The sequence below is a fragment of the Callionymus lyra genome, chromosome 1 (genome assembly GCF_982586985.1).
Source record: "Callionymus lyra chromosome 1, fCalLyr1.hap1.1, whole genome shotgun sequence".
Classification (NCBI taxonomy): Eukaryota; Metazoa; Chordata; class Actinopteri; order Syngnathiformes; family Callionymidae; genus Callionymus; species Callionymus lyra.
Genome location: NC_141818.1, coordinates 29,558,873 through 29,578,581, shown reverse-complemented (window position 1 = coordinate 29,578,581; position 19,709 = coordinate 29,558,873). Strand labels below are relative to the sequence as shown.

The following is a 19,709-nucleotide window of genomic DNA, read 5'->3' as shown; positions in this document are numbered from 1 at the left end:
AACAAGATCGAATCGTAAGTGTAGCTGGCATAGTCGGCTGCCGACATCTTAGAAAACAATTCCATCATTTTTTTAATCTCTGAACTGGAGTGCAAACATTTTATTGTGGATGATAAATAACTGACTTTTGATTCACCCTTGTGAATTGCATATGTGACAATTAATTTCTCTACCCGCTCACAACAGAAACCTATATTTATTACTCACTTAAAGTGTCACTAGTTGAACATTTGCGTCAGTCTGACATTTTTTCGTTTCCATAGAGCTCTCTGGCAGGTCCATGTAACTCTCTGATCTCTTGCTCTCAAAGATATCCATTGGACTCAGTTTCTCTGGCCCTAAATATATATATATATACAGTATATATATATGAAACACCAATTAAAGCAAATAAACCCAAAAGAAGATCAATGAACTGTATACTGTTTTTTTCACACTAGCAAAATACACTGCCATCACGTGAGCCCGCAGTCAGCGAACGACTGTCACGTCAGCCCGCACTGAATAAATCTTGCGCATCTATTGCTAAGCTTACGGTAAAGAAGCTGAACGCTACCAGATCGTTTGAGAAAACTTGAAAATTGTTTTTGTCACGCAATAAATTAACTGTAATAATGTTTTATGTTGTATTTATTCAACCTGATGCAATTATGTTCTATTTTCTTTGGACTAAATGATTATATAATTTATTTATATTAATTATGTTTCCATTTATTTATTTTAACCAACAGTACGAATTAACTAATTTAAATTGTGTTAATAGCGCTATAGCGGAAATCTATCTTAAACTTCTATGGGGTAAATTCAAAGTTATATCATTATAATCTGTCAATTACCACACATTTATTTTAAATATCATAGAATGAAACTCTTAAAAGTTTAGTGAAAAATTCCACTGGATTATGATTCATGATGACCTTGACTACTATCATGGTAAATTTGGAGAGATTTTACTGTAGAAATTATAGTCATTAATGAATATATTTAAGGAAGGCAGTAAAATCTCTCCAAATTTACCATGATAGTAGTCAAGGTCATCATGAATCATAATCCAGTGTAATTTTTCACTAAGCTTTTAAGGATTTTTTTTAATTCAATTTTGAAAATGTCGGCATTAACATATAATGACTATATTTAATGATCATTTATTTCAAATTTCTACAGTAAAATCTCTCCAAATTTAACATGATAGTAGTCAAGGTCATCATGAATCATAATCCAGTGGAATTTTTCACTAAGCTTTTAAGGATTTTTTTTAATTCAATTTTGAAAATGTCTGCATTAACATATACTGACTATATTTAAGGATAATTTATTTCAAATTTCTACAGTGAAATCTCTCCAAATTGACCATGATAGTAGTCAAGGTCATCATGAATCATAATCCAGTGGAATTTTTCACTAAGCTTTTAAGGATTTTTTTTAAATTCAATTTTGAAAATGTCTGCATTAACATATACTGACTATATTTAATGATCGTTTATTTTAAATTTCTACAGTAAAATCTCTCCAAATTGACCATGATAGTAGTCAAGGTCATCATGAATCATCATCCAGTGTAATATTTCACTAAACTTTTAAGGATTTTTTTTATTCAATTTTGAAAATGTCGGCATTAACATATAATGACTATATTTAATGATCGTTTTTTTCAAATGTCTACAGTAAAATCTCTCCAAATTTAACATGATAGTAGTCAAGGTCATCATGAATCATAATACAGTGAAATTTTTCACTAAGCTTTTAAGGAATTTTTTTTAATTCAATTTTGAAAATGTCGGCATTAACATATAATGACTATATTTAATGATCATTTATTTCAAATTTCTACAGTAAAATCTCTCCAGATTTAACATGATAGTAGTCAAGGTCATCATGAATCATAATCCAGTGGAATTTTTCACTAAGCTTTTAAGGATTTTTTTTAAATTCAATTTTGAAAATGTCTGCATTAACATATACTGACTATATTTAAGGATAATTTATTTCAAATTTCTACAGTAAAATCTCTCCAAATTGACCATGATAGTAGTCAAGGTCATCATGAATCATCATCCAGTGTAATTTTTCACTAAACTTTTAAGGATTTTTTTAAATTCAATTTTGAAAATGTTGTCATTAACATATAATGACTATATTTAATGATCGTTTTTTTCAAATTTCTACAGTAAAATCTCTCCAAATTTAACATGATAGTAGTCAAGGTCATCATGAATCATAATACAGTGAAATATTTCACTAAGCTTTTAAGGAATTTTTTTAAATTTAATTTTGAAAATGTCGGCATTAACATATAATGACTATATTTAAGGATCATTTATTTCAAATTTCTACAGTAAAATCTCTCCAAATGTAACATGATAGTAGTCAAGGTCATCATGAATCATAATCCAGTGGAATTTTTCACTAAGCTTTTAAGGATTTTTTTAAAATTCAATTTAAAAATATGTCGGCATTAACATATAATGACTATATTTAGGATAATTTATTTCAAATTTCTACAGTAAAATCTCTCCAAATTTAACATGATAGTAGTCAAGGTCATCATGAATCATAATCCAGTGTAATTTTTACTAAGCTTTTAAGGATTTTTTTTAACTCAATTTTAAAAATGTTGTCATTAACATATAATGACTATATTTAATGATCGTTTATTTTAAATTTCTACAGTCAAATCTCTCCAGATTTACCATGATAGTAGTCAAGGTCATCATGAATCATAATCCAGTGTAATTTTTCACTAAGCTTTTAAGGATTTTTTTTAACTCAATTTTGAAAATGTTGTCATTAACATATAATGACTATATTTAATGATCGTTTATTTTAAATTTCTACAGTAAAATCTCTCCAAATTTAACATGATAGTAGTCAAGGTCATCATGAATCATAATACAGTGAAATTTTTCACTAAGCTTTTAAGGATTTTTTTTAACTCAATTTTGAAAATGTTGTCATTAACATATAATGACTATATTTAATGATCGTTTATTTTAAATTTCTACAGTAAAATCTCTCCAAATTTAACATGATAGTAGTCAAGGTCATCATGAATCATAATACAGTGAAATTTTTCACTAAGCTTTTAAGGATTTTACTTCATTTCAATTTTGAAAATGTCGGCATTAATATATAATGACTATATTTAATGATCGTTTATTTCAAATTTCTACAGTAAAATCTCTCCAAATTTACCATGATAGTAGTCAAGGTCATCATGAATCATAATACATTGGAATTTTTCACTAAGCTTTTAAGGATTTTATTTTATTTCAATTTTGAAAATGTCTGCATTAACATATAATGACTATATTTAATGATCGTTTATTTTAAATTTCTACAGTAAAATCTCTCCAAATTTAACATGATAGTAGTCAAGGTCACCATGAATAATAATCCAGTGGAATTTTTCATTAAGCTATAAGGATTTTTTTTAATTCAATTTTGAAAATGTCTGCATTAACATATAATGACTATATTTAATGATCGTTTATTTCAAATTTCTACAGTAAAATCTCTCCAAACTGACCATGATAGTAGTCAAGGTCATCATGAATCATAATCCAGTGTAATTTTTCACTAAGATTTTAAGGATTTTTTTAAACTTAATTTTGAAAATGTCTGCATTAACATATAATGACTATATTTAAGGATAATTTATTTCAATTTCTACAGTCTTCTATGGGGTAAATTCAAAGTTATATCATTATAATCTGTCAATTACCACACATTTATTTTAAATATCATAGAATGAAACTCTTAAAAGTTTAGTGAAAAATTCCACTGGATTATGATTCATGATGACCTTGACTACTATCATGGTAAATTTGGAGAGACTTTACTGTAGAAATTATAGTCATTAATGAATATATTTAAGGAAGGCAGTAAAATCTCTCCAAATTTACCATGATAGTAGTCAAGGTCATCATGAATCATTATCCAGTGTATTTTTTCACTAAGCTTTTAAGGATTTATTTTTAATTCAATTTTGAAAATGTTGTCATTAACATATAATGACTATATTTAATGATCGTTTATTTCAAATTTCTACAGTAAAATCTCTCCAAATTTAACATGATAGTAGTCAAGGTCATCATGAATCATAATCCAGTGTAATTTTTCACTAAACTTTTAAGAGTTTCATTCTATGATATTTAAAATAAATGTGTACTAATTGACAGATTATAATGATATAACTTTGAATTTACCCCATATAAGTTTAAGATAGATTTCCGCTATAGCGCTATTAACACAATTTAAATTAGTTAATTCGTACTGTTGGTTAAAATAAATAAATGGAAACATAATTAATATAAATAAATTATATAATCATTTAGTCCAAAGAAAATAGAACATAATTGCATCAGGTTGAATAAATACAACATAAAACATTATTACAGTTAATTTATTGCGTGACAAAAACAATTTTCAAAGTGTCTCAAACTATCTGGAAGCGTTCAGCTTCTTTACCGTAAGCTTAGCAATAGACGCGCAAGATTTATTCAGTGCGGGCTGACGTGACGGTCGTTCGCTGACTGCGGGCTCACGTGATGGCAGTCAAAATACGAAGGATGAGTCCCTCTCGTCACAGTGGAGACTGGAATCTAGGAAAGTCCGGAACTCTCCTAGTAGAGATTGGAATTCCTATCTCTACTAGGAGAGTTCGGGATTCTACTAGTTGAGATTGGAATTCTATATTTTAAGATTGTTTTGAGTGGATGATACTTGTTTGTTAGCCTTAATCTCTTATGTCAGACAGTAAAGCAGTTTGAAGGTATTTGGGTGTTGTTAAGTGTCTTTTTGGATGAAGATGAAGACGAAGACAACTGAGCTCCAGTCGCTACATGAAAATGAGCAAACATTTTTCGCAAGATATTACAATATAGTCATCTAGTGTAGGGGTCCCCGAGTCGCTATGTTTTATTTTGAAAAGTTAACAGAATATCTTCTCACATCTGGGTCACGTGATATGTTAGCGGTGTTATGGTGAGTAAAACATGCACTTTATACCCGTTTCATGGTGCGTCGGTATTTTACCTGTATCATTTTATTTTGAAGGTATGTTTACACGTTACCATAGGGACCAGAGAACATGCGATGATAAAGACTACAGAGGGGCCGGAGTGGATGTTACTTTCTTTTATGTTTTTGCCGTGATTTTACGAGTACGCTGTAAATAAAGTTGTAAAAGAGTTCACAGTGGGTTCAGGTGTATTGTTATTATATTGAACATACAATAAACAGATTTACGATGGTCATATCGTTTCTGTATTTATCCGCCACACGCTGCTCCAGTCGCACCGGCATTTTCCAGCTCACTATTTTGGTCACTTCCTACGTGGTGACGTCACACGTTGCAAACGTCAATGTCTTTAAAAAAAAAAAAGCGTTTGATTAGTGAAAATAACTTCAATTGTGCGATTGAAGGACACTTTCTACAACATATTTAACATTTCGCCCGGACTGAAATGGTACCTGTACCGCTCCGCGAAATCCTGTCTGACATGAAATACTAATAACTGTACTTCTTTAGTTGAGCCACTAGGTGGCGTTTGAAGCTCAAGTCAGAGCAGAGAGTGCAGTTATTAATCAAAATGTTTATCTTTTGAGAACAGCTCCAGCCCAGATATCAGAGCGACAAACTTTTAATCTGCTGACATGTTGACGGTCAATCTGTAGAGTAAGGTTTTCAATAACTTCTGAATCAGATGCGGTTCTAAAATGAAAACGGAAAGGGTATTGTTAAATGAAAGCATATACATTTAACAACAATAAACCCCACTGTGGTAGTGTGGACATTTTCTTCCTTGGTATTCTTTGGAATATCAGTATTATAATCACAAATGTCTATTTCTTCTTCATTCTAAATCATTAGTGAATACAACTCTGAATATTTTTAGATGAAAAAACACAATTTTCATAGTTAGTGTTTTCAAATTAATAATACTTTGAAACTGTTATTTGAGAAGTTACAATATCTATAACTGTAAGATGGAAAGTAAGTTCTTATTTACGAACCTTAAAACACATGTGACATGTTAGTACATTTTAAATATGTATTTGAAGTGTATATTACTAACATAATGTTCAAGCTTTAATATATTCTATTGAACATAGAATGCACTAATCTTGTTTAAAAAAAAAGAATCATGGCAGTTGGGTTCCGTTTCTGACCACATACAATGTTATGGAGACAAATGAAAGAGTCCAGAAATCAATACACGTATGTCCATGAAATATAATGTTACTATCCTAATGTACAGTATCCCATGCCTTTGACAGGAATGGTCATTTGAATTGATGCAAATACTTTTCGGTCTTAAATGTCACTGTAATCAGGAAAAGAGCTTCACCTTAACTTTTTTTTCCCCACTACATGGTTATCTGGGTGAAATGTAGACAACTTGATATATATTTAATGTGTATTTTTCAAATGCAACCAACGTATAGCATGAAAGCATCTTGTACTTACCAGTGTTGTATGTAATTCTGAACTTCTGCTTGTGATGATGATCCCATTTCACCCTGAATAAGTGTCCACAACTGTGAAAATCTAACGATATCAGAACACACTTCTAAGTTAGAAATTCATCTTATACAGGCAAGTTCCAGAGTACAAAAATACACAGTATGCGTTGATACGCCTCCCCCACTGCTTCTTTACAATAAAGAGAATGGAAAGTTTGTCTCTGTAATATTTAGAATCTTTGTAACATCAGGTATGGCAGAAGGGGGCATTTTGATAGAGACCCACAATTCTGGCTGCACTGTAAAATAACTTATAATCTAGCCCTTGTTTAAAAGAAAGAGGGAGTACTTTCCTCTCACAGGTGTCAGGACACCATCTTTCATCTGCATGAGGTCGACTGAGATCTACGTGGAAACACAGAAGACTTATTGTTAAGTGTTAATGGATGCCTGTTGACTCTCCAGTTCATCTTTGAGGCTGTTTTATAGATGATTAAAACATTCATGCATTTTTCCATTATTTTTATTGTACGTCCTTTATGTGGAAACCCCGAAATCAAGATTATCAATTCATTAGTAAAACATGTGTTTTTTTTCTGGCTTTTTCACGTTTGTATTGTCTTTAGGATTTGATTAAAACACAATTGAGTGAATGGTTTACTGTTAAACCAGTTGTTTCTCTTTTCAAAACGGCTGTGATTTCCTGTAAACGTTAGTTGGAGGGGTTGTAAAAAAAAGGTTCTTTCTCTGAATGAAGGAATTTCTTGTGGATGAAGTAGAAATGAGACTTGAGTCTGGAATCAGCGATATTAGTGTATTGAAGAAAAAGTAGATTACAAGAATCTCTGGTACAACAATCGCTGCAGAGAGATCTCTTTCGCCTCATGGGGGCACGTTATCTATAAGAGGAGACATTAAAAAGGAGTGTTTTGTCCTTCACTTATTCTTCCGAGGACAACTGTAACTCTATAGTTACAAATATATATATATATATATATATATATATATATATATACAAATATCTGAAAATTTCCTTAAGGGGTGCGTTTTTGTCCCTTCCGTGAACCCGTGACAGCTTTGCACAAATTATTATTAGTAGAGTATCTTGAGAAAATATATAATGTGGGGATTTTGTCTTCTGGTGGAGGAAACACAGATTCATTTAATGAATACAATTATACATTATGAGCATTTCTCTTAAATCAAAAAAAAAAGAAAATCCCCCCCAAAAAATGATTCCAAATTATGCATTAAAACTGAATAAATTGAATGCTAAATAATCAAAACAAACATTTTTACACTAACTAAAATCGAATAAGCCCATATTGAAGTAGAGATTTTGTTAAAGTATATGTGGATATAGAGCCAGTATCCACTTCTTTGAAAAACCTCTTTAGCGAGGTAAAAAGGAAGCGGCAGCCCCGTTTTAGGCGACTTGGATTTCAGCTCTTCATGTGAGCTGTTGTTGACGTACTCCCCCATCAACAGTGCATCATTAAGCTCGTCCTGCAACATAGGAAAGAAATAAACAGCATCGCATTCTTTGGACAAATGAGAAACAATACATCTTTAAATCATACTTGATATTCATAATTTACTCATACTACTTCATGTAGACACAATTAACCCCTTCCTATTAACTACCTAAGTTAGAGAGATAGTCAAACACAGTCATACCTTATTCTCAAGCTGTTTTCTTCACCAACAATTTAAACTAATTGAATGCAATCTGGACAGAGCCCCCTTCAGCAGTGTTGATCGGCAGAATCGTGCAATAAGAATCACCGAACATGTAACAAACCTATTATCCAGCTAAGTCCTCCCCCTGAGTGACAAATGAACAAACTTATTTATTTGTATTTAAAAATGTTCTTCTTGACAAACTTTATATTCCAATCTATCTTCAAATCATTTAATTAATCATAATACTCTTGGTATTAACTCTCTTAAATTTGACATCAATTAAGGTAAGGTAAGGTAAAACTTTATTATATGACATTATCAGCTACAAAGATAATTTAAGTTGAATTATTATTATTCCTCTAAGATTTTGTTTGAAAGTATATTGCTAAAGTAAATGGATATTATCAAATAGAAAAAAGTGTCTATGTCCAACAATTTCTGCAGCCGTTTATTTATTTAATTATGTTTTTTTTCTTCTATATGAGCATTTCTGTTGTTAGATTTCTGGACCTAAGTTTAACCAATTAATAAAAGACTAACTAAGACTTACCTTATGAATAAAATAAAAAATAAAATAAAAATAAAAAAAATAAAAAAGTAAAAATCTACTCTATAAAATACTTTTCCGATTATAATTATAATGATTCATTCTTTTATTTTATTTTCTTGTCTTTTGTTAGATATAGAACTGTATGTTCCATTATTAACCCATTTATTATCTTTATATTGAAGTTGTCCTCCAATGTTACAACTATTAGACTCTAGTATTTCAAATTGGTATTTATTTTAGGTTTCCTTTGTTTATGACTTAAATCAAATAATTTTGTCATGTGGATGAAGACTAGTATTTTCCAATGCTTATATAATTCAATTCCTTCAATAAATTTCACTTGCAAGTCCATATTTTAATTTTAGAACTCAACTTGTTTATTTTCCATCAATCTCTTGCTCTAGTACTTATTTTTGATCAATTTAGATTTAAGGTATATTAATCTTTAACAAAGGTAATTTAGGGATTGATATGAATTTGTCGTTTCTAAATAGATTATTTACTATTTTCTTTCTTGAAGGCATCGTTTATTAATTTATTTATTTATTCTTACATTTTTCAGAGTCAATTCTTTTCCGTGCTTTTTATTTTGTTTAATGTTTATAGTTGCCTAGAACGTTAGAAGCAGCTTTAGAAACATATTTCCATTTCTTATTGAACTTTTTCAATTAAACAATTACATTTTTAAGTTTCACTTTTCATATTGTGTATTGTATTGTTGGCTGCCACTGATGTAGATAAAATTATTATTTAAATGTATTAAAAAACACATGTTTTTAAAATGATTAATTCTGAAAATATGTTTTAATCATAACAAGATATTTTCTGTTCTTATCCAATGTTTGATTAGTTGCATATATATATCGCACAATTGACAAAGAGGAATAAGAGTGATTGTCTAAAGACCAAATACAACATATAACTTAATATTCCGCCAATAATTAAAAAGATAAAAATCCAATCCATTATTTACTAATTGTTAAAATAATAAAATGTAATTTTATTTCATGTAATTTAAATGTATTAATTGAAAAATTAAGAAAACAAAATAAACTGCAATTGATTCAATTTATAAAAAAATTAAATAATTACACCAATTGAGTCAGAACAAGTCAATTAAGAAGTAAACAAAGAGAAAACCAGCAGGGGGCAGCACAGCAAACACAACTCCAAAGATCAGAAATTGAGAGTAGAAAAAGAGACAAAAACAGGAACTAGATATCAACAAACATACACACGTGCAAGCAGTCAGTGACACCCTTGTTCCAGATAAGCAGTATTAGACAAAACACCAAAAGTTACACGCAATGTGACCAATTGTGAGTTGGTCAATTGACAATGTGAAATAGGAAGAGAGGATGGTCAAGATCATTAATACATACAGCAGTGTGCCAACAATCAATGTTAATTGTGTTATTGTTATTGAACACTGCAGAAGAAGGAGAACATTGAAATGTGAGTTGTTTTTGTTTTTCTTCTTAAACCAATTATACCACTAATTAACTGTATATATTAATATATACCTCAATTAAGACACAGGATTAATAGTAAAAGTCAACAAAGAATGTTACTTAATAAAGAGAAAAGATAATTATATCAAACCCAATCCATATACTTAAGAGAGAAACAATGAATGGAAGAAACTAAACTAAAGAAAAATGGAAAAGGATAATACTGATAACAAGTAATAATAGAAATCCATAAAAAATAGAAAAATAGAAATGACAACAATGGATAAAGGTAAGAGAAAACGTAATAAGTCAACAATTAAATTACACATTAACTTTAATTATAATTGTTTTCTTTCAGAAACAAACAGTCTAGTAAAATAGAATTCAAGATGACGTAAGAATGTGTGTGCGTTTAGAGAAGACATGAATACAATGGGAGGGTCGGTGAGGAAAAGAGGGAAGTCTTAAAAGTTCAACCTCCAAGCGAAACCACTCCCACAAACAAGAAAACGCTTTCGGAGCTCATTCGAACTTGCAGCTGCTGACCAGAGACGTCTGCCAAGAAGCAGTGTTCTTATCAGCAAGAGATAGTGTTCAAAGACACACCATCCTGGACTCTCAGCTGAGTCACAGAAAGTCAAGAGATCTCACACAAAGAATAACACAAATGAATGGCAATTTTTACAAGAAGATAAAAATATAATTTTAACAAAACAATATGTCATGACAATACGACGACAACAGTATTTTACCAAAACAGGTCAGAGAGACACACTATGCTATGTGGAACGAGACTCTAGACCAGCCTGTCGCGTCTAAAGTGTCGAAGTCATAATGGCGAGAGTCCCTTGATCGCTCAATAAGCTTCCAAACACCCTTGATAGGAGACCCCTCAACTATTCCATCTATTCCAACCCCGTCAAACTAACTCTAAACTTATCACCAATGAGACTTAATCCATCACCGTGATTTTTCGGAAAATGAACTAGCCCTGACTGTACTACCAAATACCTGCGGAGCCTCTCAACACAGAAACACAATGAGATCTAACTGGCCTACACACCCACAGCTGGCAGAGCCTTCAGACCAGGATATTGGGAGAGACCCCTCAAATCCCACATATCCCCAAATTTATGATAGCTACTTGGCTTACCGAAAAAGTACGTCTACCATAATCAACAATAGGCCAAGTATCCTAACTAGTTTAGGAATCTGAAATAAAAATGTCAGACGCCTCGTAGAGGGAGCCACTTATACTTCCACCTCTACTCTGAATCCCAGGGGTTACCAGGTCGTGTAACCGTCTCCTCTGCCTATTAATTCAACTTAAATTCTAATCAAAGTTTTTCTTCAAAACTTCACAATTTTTTTTCTTCAACACTTCACAAAGTTTTTTTCTTCAAAACTTCAACCCGGTGCACAATAATGTCGTCTAAACTTAATACAACAACAAACAACAACTGACCATGCAATACCCCAAAAAACGAGCATCATCTTATGAAAGCACTACTGAAATATATAATCTAAATTTGAGACAGAATCAGAGACTTATATTATTCTTCCAGGCAACCAAAACTAATATAAAACATAAATATATGTAATCTTTCCTAACCAAAAATATAAACTTAAAAAATCGATGTAAAAAATAAGACAAAATCTTTCTCACCTGATTCCTGAAGGTATAGTGGGTACCCTGGTTGCCTGGAGAACAATCAGCTAAGAATTTGTCTCGGAATCGAAAAGGCCTTCAGACCACCAGTCCACGCCAAGGGTCACGGCAGCAAGTTGTGGGGATTTTGTGTTCCGGTGAACCGACCCCTCCCCAGTCTCGTATGTGGTGGTTGAAAATGAAGGACAGACACATGGAGTTTAAGAAAAATTCTCGTTTAGTGAATTATGCAAAAGTCAGAGACAAACTTACGTGAACACGGGCGCTAGCAAGCAGAGAGAACTATCGCAGGCATCTTCAAATGCCAGAACGCAAAGATCTCACAAAATGGTGGATCTTTTATAGTAGAATATTCAAGTTAACGCCTGTAGTCACATGTACATGTAGGATTGGTCAGTAACTGTAAACACTTGATTCTAAGATGGCCGCCGCACGTGGTCGTCGTGGAAATTTACCAAAGGTTGTTGTCTACTAGAGAGAATCCGCTCCGGCAGACTTGCTGGGAATCTGGGATTGTTTAATCTTTCTGTGTGTGTGAAAGGCTTTATTTGACCTAGGCCTGTGAGTTGTTACAGTGAGTGAATGCAATGCATGACAATTATTATTTAATATGAATTAAATATGAAAGATTATCAGTTAATCAAGTGACTATTTGAAATGTGTGTTAAATCTAGATGATTGATTACAGTAAAGTTGTCATTTACTTATATAAGATATTATAGGGTAACGATTTATGGTGGAAGTCTAGTTTTTTGTGTTTTTTTTTTTTACATTTACAATACAGACAGACACTTTATTAATCCCTTAAGGAGAAATTCCATTGTCCAGCAGCAATGACACAAATCATATAAACAAACCATAAATGCATACAAAGCATACAAAACACATACATACATAATTAAAAGGTCGTCAATATGAACATACAGAACATAGATACACAACTGTATATTCATGTTGTACTTCTCAAACCTTTAAACCTATTTCTTAATTTCCTTTCATGGATAGACTAAAAATATAGCTATTGAGCCGAAATGCAGTGACTTACTGTAAATGGGTGAGGGAGGGAGGGAGGGAGGCGCTTGTGTAATAGTATCTCTTTGACTGAGAGGTCGCCAAAATGGGCTGGAGTTCTGTGCTATATATGTTGAGTTGTCCTCCTCATCAAACTTCATAACCTTCTAAACGTGACAACATGGACCCTCTGAGAGGCAGACAGGAGATCGCGCAGGAGCTGGGTGAGTGTGAACTTCATTACCAGCTTCAGATGTTCGAGTTTTGACTCAAACATCACCTCACTTCTGTTACAGGAATTACAGCGGAGCAGCTGAGGGCTCTGCAGGAACACGAGAACGACAGTAAATCATTATTTTTTAGTCGCACAAATCATCTACACAATAAAAAAAAATTATAAACCGTTTGTTTTCAGATTAGAAATGACAATATTTCTGACATCGAGCTGGGATATAATGATTTTAAAACACCAAACACACAAATTCAGTTATGGAACTGTTAAAAAAAATCCTCCGCTGCCTGTTTAGAAAGATTGTTCAATGAACTGTTTCTCATTTTTGCAATTCCTAATCTGACACGAGAGGTGTCATATTTTACATATCGTAATAATTGTTATTATTCAATATATAACGTTTTTGTGATATCTTATTCCGTTAAAGTGATAGTTCACCCACAAAAAAAATTAAAGAGTCTGTATTTTAAGCTTGTTTATGGCAGAACTTTAAAGATCAACCAGCTATATGGACCGGAAATACTCACAATCAAGAGAGATTGAATCCAAGTTCAAAATGGAGCTTGAGAGAATGGATGCCCAGATGAAAGCAGAACAGGAAAAGAGGAATGAGAGGAAAAGGATGGATGATGAGATGAACAAGGAGAAGGCTATGGTGCAGGAGATGAGAGAGAGTGCAAGCACACACACACTCTCTCTGACCGCTTTCCTAGTCTTACATTTTCTCTCGGACTCATGGAGCTTGTGATGGTCGACTGACTGTTCATGTTGGTTCCACACAGACTTTTTTGACCAATGAGCAGGTGACGAGGATCGTGCTGGTGGGGAAGACTGGCAATGGGAAGAGCACGACCGGAAATGTCATCTTGGGTGGGAACTACTTCCAGGCCAAGTTCAGCCCAATATCGTTGACCGTCAACTGCTCCAAGGCCAAAGCTGTGGTGGACGGAGAAATGGTGGCCGTCATCGACACCCCGGGGCTCTTTGACACGCGGTACGGTCTTGGCCAGACCACCCAGGACATCCGTCAGTGCATTGGCTACTCCTCTCCTGGACCTCACATCATTCTCGTGGTCATCAGGCTGGGGAGGTTCACCGATGAAGAGCGTCAGTCAGTGCAGAAGATTCAAGAAATCTTCGGCCCAGCAGCCAACAAGTATAGCATGGTGCTGTTCACTCATGGTGACCAGCTTGAAGGAAGCTTCGAAGATTTCTTCAGGGAGAGCAAAGAGCTTCAGGACCTGGTGTCCAGGTGCAACGGGCAGTACCAGGTGTTCAACAACAAATCAAAAGATAGATCCCAAGTCACAGAGTTGCTCCAGAAGATCCGTACAATTGTGTTGAGAAACAGTGGGCACCACTACACCAACCGGATGTTCCAGGAAGCAGAGAAAGCCATCGAAATGGAAAAGCAGAAGATCCTGGCAGTGAAGGCAGAGAAGATCCACCAGGAGAGAGAGCAGATCAAGAGAGAGATTGAATCCCAGTTCAAAATGGAGCTTGAGAGAATGGATGCCCAGATGAAAGCAGAGCGGGAGCGTGAGAGGAAAAGGATGGATGATGAGATGAACAAGGAGAAGGCTATGGTGCAGGAGATGAGAGAGGAGCAGGATAGACAGAGAGCGCTGGACCTGAAGAAGATGGAGGAGGCTAGGAAGATGCTGGAGGAGCAGATGAACAAAGAAGTGAGCAAGAAGATGCAGGAGCTTGCGAAGCAGTACGAGGAGAAAGCCAGGAACGAAGCTGAGAGCTGCGACTACGTCTTTGTCAAACTGGCTAAGGTGATCAAAAGGATTTTTTTTTGAGGTGAAATAATGTTTAAACTTTTAAACAATCATAGTGAAGGTCCAAATACTTAATGATCTTCCTGTTATCTGATCCACATATACTTTTCAAATCTTACAATAAATATTCTTCTTCTGATGTTTGTGAGTTATTTCATCGTTCATGGCTGACGGTGGAGACTTGCTGTGATGCATTAATTAAAATAATCTCTATGTTGGCTCTCTCTCTCTCCTGAGTGTCTTTGTGGGAACGTGATACCATCAAATGCAAAATAAAGACAATATATTATGTATACTGTGAAAAATATGTGAGTATGGTTAATGTGTGTTTGGAGACAGTAGTTACTTTTACTTGTGATTATTTCTAACCATCAGTGATTATATTGCAGCGATCCCCACAGTTCACGAGTGGTTACAGCACTGAATATATAGTTTTTTAATTATCTACATTCTTAAAATGTGAACAAATGTAATATGGAAGAGTTGGGGTTTTTCTAGTTACAAATTCATTGTTGTTAGTGTAATTGTAGTATGGTTGTAAAGATCTAACTTTATTATTGCCTGTGTTGTGTCTAAAACGCTGGTAATACAAGTTTATGATTCTGAGTATAGCACAATTTTATTTAGTTTACAATAATGGATTTAGTTAAACAAAGAGTCCACTAGATGGGAGAAGAAGAAAAAAAGAAACAAGAATAAAATATGATTGTTGAGAAATCTTAATATTTTGTGCAACACTAAATGCTACTTCATTTGTATTTTGCGATTTCTAAAGACTTGTTTTTTTTTTCATACAGTCGGAGTCTACTATTCTCTGTTATAATTTGTTAAAAAAGATCAGGAGGTATTCCCTTATTGAGAATTGTCTCAACATTGTCTAAGACCACCTTGTCCCAGTGGCAGGACAAAGTGTGCAACTCCTCCATGCTATAATCCAAGTCTTTTTCGTGCAAGTCGCTTTGTCATCCATTTATTTATTTGTATGTTTTCCCCTATTCAAGAACCTTTAGCGATGGGTGAGCGCGAAGCGGCAGGTGTGGGTGCACTGGAAGCCGTAGCAGCAGACCTACACACGGTCGGCCCAGGCTGGATGGTTGCTTCTCGCAGAACGGCAGCAGATGTGGAATGGCAGCTAATCTTTTAGCACGTCCTTTCTTTTAAAGACCTCAAGACCCTCCTTAAGCACGTGAAGTAAGTTGAGTAACCGTTTACAACCTCGGGGTACAGAATGATTTTGCCAAACCTGACTCCATTATGAACAACAGATTGTTGTATTCATGCCATTACCTCAACATTTGACCTAAACAATGAATCTTCAGATTTCCTTCGCACATGTTATCTCGAGCCAGGTCTGTAGACCATAAATTCTGAGTCATGGATGTCCACATGACTGTATCTTCCTTACAACACAATATATCTTTCACAGCTTTGGAACTTATTGTAACAATGAGGCCTCTGTCAAATAGTATCGAAAACATATACAAAGGTTCACACAAAATTGAGGCCCAGATGCTTAACTTTCTTCTTAAGTTAATTTATAAAATGTATTGTAAAACACTAATTCAACAACAAATTCTGAAAAGTTAAAATACACCATAGTCTAAACTTGTCTCCACTCATGTCCATTGTCTTTTAAGTTCTGTTAAAATTTGTATAAAAGTGACGTCATTTGATACCTTATTATGAATTATCATCATGCAACGTGTTCTCCAAAGTTTACAAACGACAATACAAATGATGAACCAATACAAGTGTTTTTGTTCTTGTGGCATGTTCGAAAAGACTCAAAAATATAAATTTAGACAAAACAAAATTGATTGAAATTCTTAATTTGTAATTCATCGTTTTATTATTCCATTTTCCAAGTTCTTCTATGACCTCTTTTTCTTTTTTGTTCCAGTTCTTCTCGTAGTTACATACATGAGAAAATGTGATTCCAAAAATACAAACTTCATTTTGGTCTTTTATATACATTTTTGGTTTGTTATTTATTTCACCAAACCACACACTCTCAGTTTTGTTTTGGTTCAATTTAGCTTCAGAGGCTTTTCCGTAATTACATAGATGTTCATTTATAATGTCCAACTCTGTTTGGTTATTTACGACTACAACAATGTCATGTACGTACGCCATTATTAATACTCTGTTCCTTTTAACCTTAGGTCTTCTTTAGTTCGTCTCAAGAGAGGGTTAATAGCGAGGACGTACAATGCTGCAGAGGGGGCAACACTCTAATGTTGTGTTCTCCTGACAGGCAACCAAGACCCTGGAACAGGTCACTGTAGTTTTTCATCATCTCATCATAGTCGAGGTCATCCTCAGTTTCCACCACTAGCACTCTCTTAACCAGGTTCAGTCTCTCACATGCCTTTAAACCTAGTATGGGCTGCACATTCTTTGGCACTACGATGAATGTATGAGTGTATGTTCTTTGTCTTTGTGTGTCACTTAAACCACGCATTTTCCTTTCCAAGTGTTTGTGCTCCTGAGTACAAACTTTCACTTTAGCTTCATGTTTTTTCGGTCTGGGTCTGATTTTCTTGAACCCTGCTTCTGAAATGATGTTCGGTGGGCAATGTAGCCTCCACATACGTGTCATTTACTTTGAATTTCATCATCCAATCCTTTTTTTCCATTTTGTTTTCTGTCACAGCATCTACATAGAATTCCTCTGTGCCATCTTCATCCACTGTCTGGTCTTTGCTTTGTTTTGGGGTTGGATTTCTGCAGCTCCGAGCATAATGGTTATTTTTGTTACAGTTGTTGCATGTTTTACCACAAGCTGGGCATTTTTTAGGAGGATGTTGCATGCCACATTGACCACAGATCTTTTCTTTACTGTATCCTGGCGATTTTGATTTCTGTTTATTTTCTGAGACAGCACTTTTCTCTCTCTGTGTTTTTTACATTTACAGCATCTACTTTGCAGCCATCTCTTAACAGTTATTTTGGTTGAACTTTCACTACTTCTGCTGCTCTGCATAGTTTCATTGCTTTTTACAGGTTCTTTTCTTCTCTCAATTGACGTTCTCTTAGACCATTATCAGGAATCCCACACACCAGTCTGTCTTTTATCAAAGAGTCAGTCAATTCTCTGACTCACATGTTTTGCTTTCATTTCATAGTTCTGTCACATACTGATCAATTGTCTCTCTGTGCGCATGTGAAGAATCTTTGCCTTTCAAATGTCACATTTGTCTTCGGAATGCAGTACATTTCAAAGATTTCTATCATTATATCCATCTTCATTTCGTCTTCAAGGCATCCTCACCGAACACGTTTAGAAACACAGCCGCTTCTTAACACTGGCATTGTCGAGTCCAATTGCCGACATGTACAGTGCAAAGCGTTGTTTAAATCTTCTCCAATTTTCAGCAACATTTCCAGTAAGTTGAAGAGCGGGTGGTGGATGTAGGCCTTCCATGATGTTGTCGATATAATTCTCACTCTTGCGGCGAGTTATCAACTCAAACGTTTACTTAGCTGGTGGTTGGCTGTGTTAGTTAGCTCGTCCTCGCTATTAATGTCCATCCATCACCTTTCTTCAAGACCGTCTTCTGACACCATGTGTTGTTCTCAATTGTAGGTTTAAATATAACACTCTTGCTTGAAGGAAGGTACATCAGGAGTATTCAGCAGCATGTAAACAAGCAGTCCAGCGTGTACAACTCGACTTGCTCTGGTCACGGGCTCGCGACGCCCCCTTGTGTCCGGAGTTATAAAGAACATGAACATCAGTTACTTAAACCAGGCACACCTATATAAGCTGTCATCGTTACAGCTGGCTGAGTCGTTCGCTGACGCCGAGGGTTCAGTGAGTCATAGAATCCCTCCCACCGGCACCGGCCGCGGCTGAGCTCAACCGAACTGAGAAAGGAACGAATTAGCACTGACCGACTAATACAAAAATAAATCAAATAAACAATTGTAACTATAATGCGTTGATTTGCATGAGGAAGGAGATCCACTATAACTGATGTGTTCACCAGCCCTTTGGGCATTTATTCCCATTGTCCGGACATTTGCAGATATAAGCAGATCCAGTGATAATAGCGATCAAAAAAATATACTCATTTGTGTATTCACACACGCTCGTGAAATATAAATAATAATTTGACCATGTTACATAAATTCAACCTAATTGGACCGTTACATACAGACATAAACTATACACAAAGCCCCTAAAACTATTGAGAAGCAGATCAGCCCGCCACTTTTTGAAGCAGCCAATCAGGATAAGGAAACCACACACTTGCCGGAGCAGCAGCACGAATATAAAAATGTCCGCTGAGCTGAAGCCAGTCACCCGGTATCGACCAACGTCATCATGCCTGATCCAGCCAAGCCTGCGCCCAAGAAGGGCTCCAAGAAAGCCGTCACCAAGACCGCCGTCAAAGGCGGCAAAAAGAGGAGGAAGTCCAGGAAGGAGAGTTACGCCATCTACGTGTACAAGGTGCTGAAGCAGGTCCACCCCGACACCGGCATCTCCTCCAAGGCCATGGGCATCATGAACTCGTTCGTCAACAACATCTTTGAGCGCATCGCCGGAGAAGCGTCTCGCTTGGCTCACTACAACAAGCGCTCCACCATTTCTTCCCAGGAGATCCAGACTGCTGTGCGTCTGCTGCTGCCTGGTCAGCTGGCCAAGCACGCTGTGTCTAAAGGCACCAGAGCCGTCACCAAGTACACCAGCTCCAAGTAAACCTCGCTCCTACAACCCAACGGCTCTTTTCAGAGCCACTCACTTCATCTCTTGAGCTTTCGTCGTTTAGCTCCAAATATTAATTGTATGGTTTCAGTTTGCTAGGTTAATGCTAAAATTCAGTGTGTGATCATGGCAGTACATCATAACATGCCTTTTTTT

At 34.9% G+C, this 19,709-nt stretch overlaps 2 protein-coding genes across 2 annotated transcripts; both read left to right on the top strand.

Moving 5' to 3' along the window:
* Positions 1 to 13,617: 13,617 nt before the first annotated feature.
* LOC148088850 (GTPase IMAP family member 9-like) lies at positions 13,618 to 14,871 on the top strand. The gene is made up of 2 exons (XM_087811308.1): positions 13,618 to 13,737; positions 13,844 to 14,871. Exons 1-2 carry the CDS (start codon positions 13,618 to 13,620, stop codon positions 14,864 to 14,866), a joined length of 1,143 nt encoding a protein of 380 aa, XP_087667434.1. The 3' UTR covers positions 14,867 to 14,871.
* Positions 14,872 to 19,167: 4,296 nt separating this feature from the next.
* Positions 19,168 to 19,547, top strand: LOC148088849 (histone H2B-like). The gene has a single exon (XM_087800442.1). It carries the CDS (start codon positions 19,173 to 19,175, stop codon positions 19,545 to 19,547), a length of 375 nt encoding a protein of 124 aa, XP_087656568.1. The 5' UTR covers positions 19,168 to 19,172.
* Positions 19,548 to 19,709: the final 162 nt, after the last annotated feature.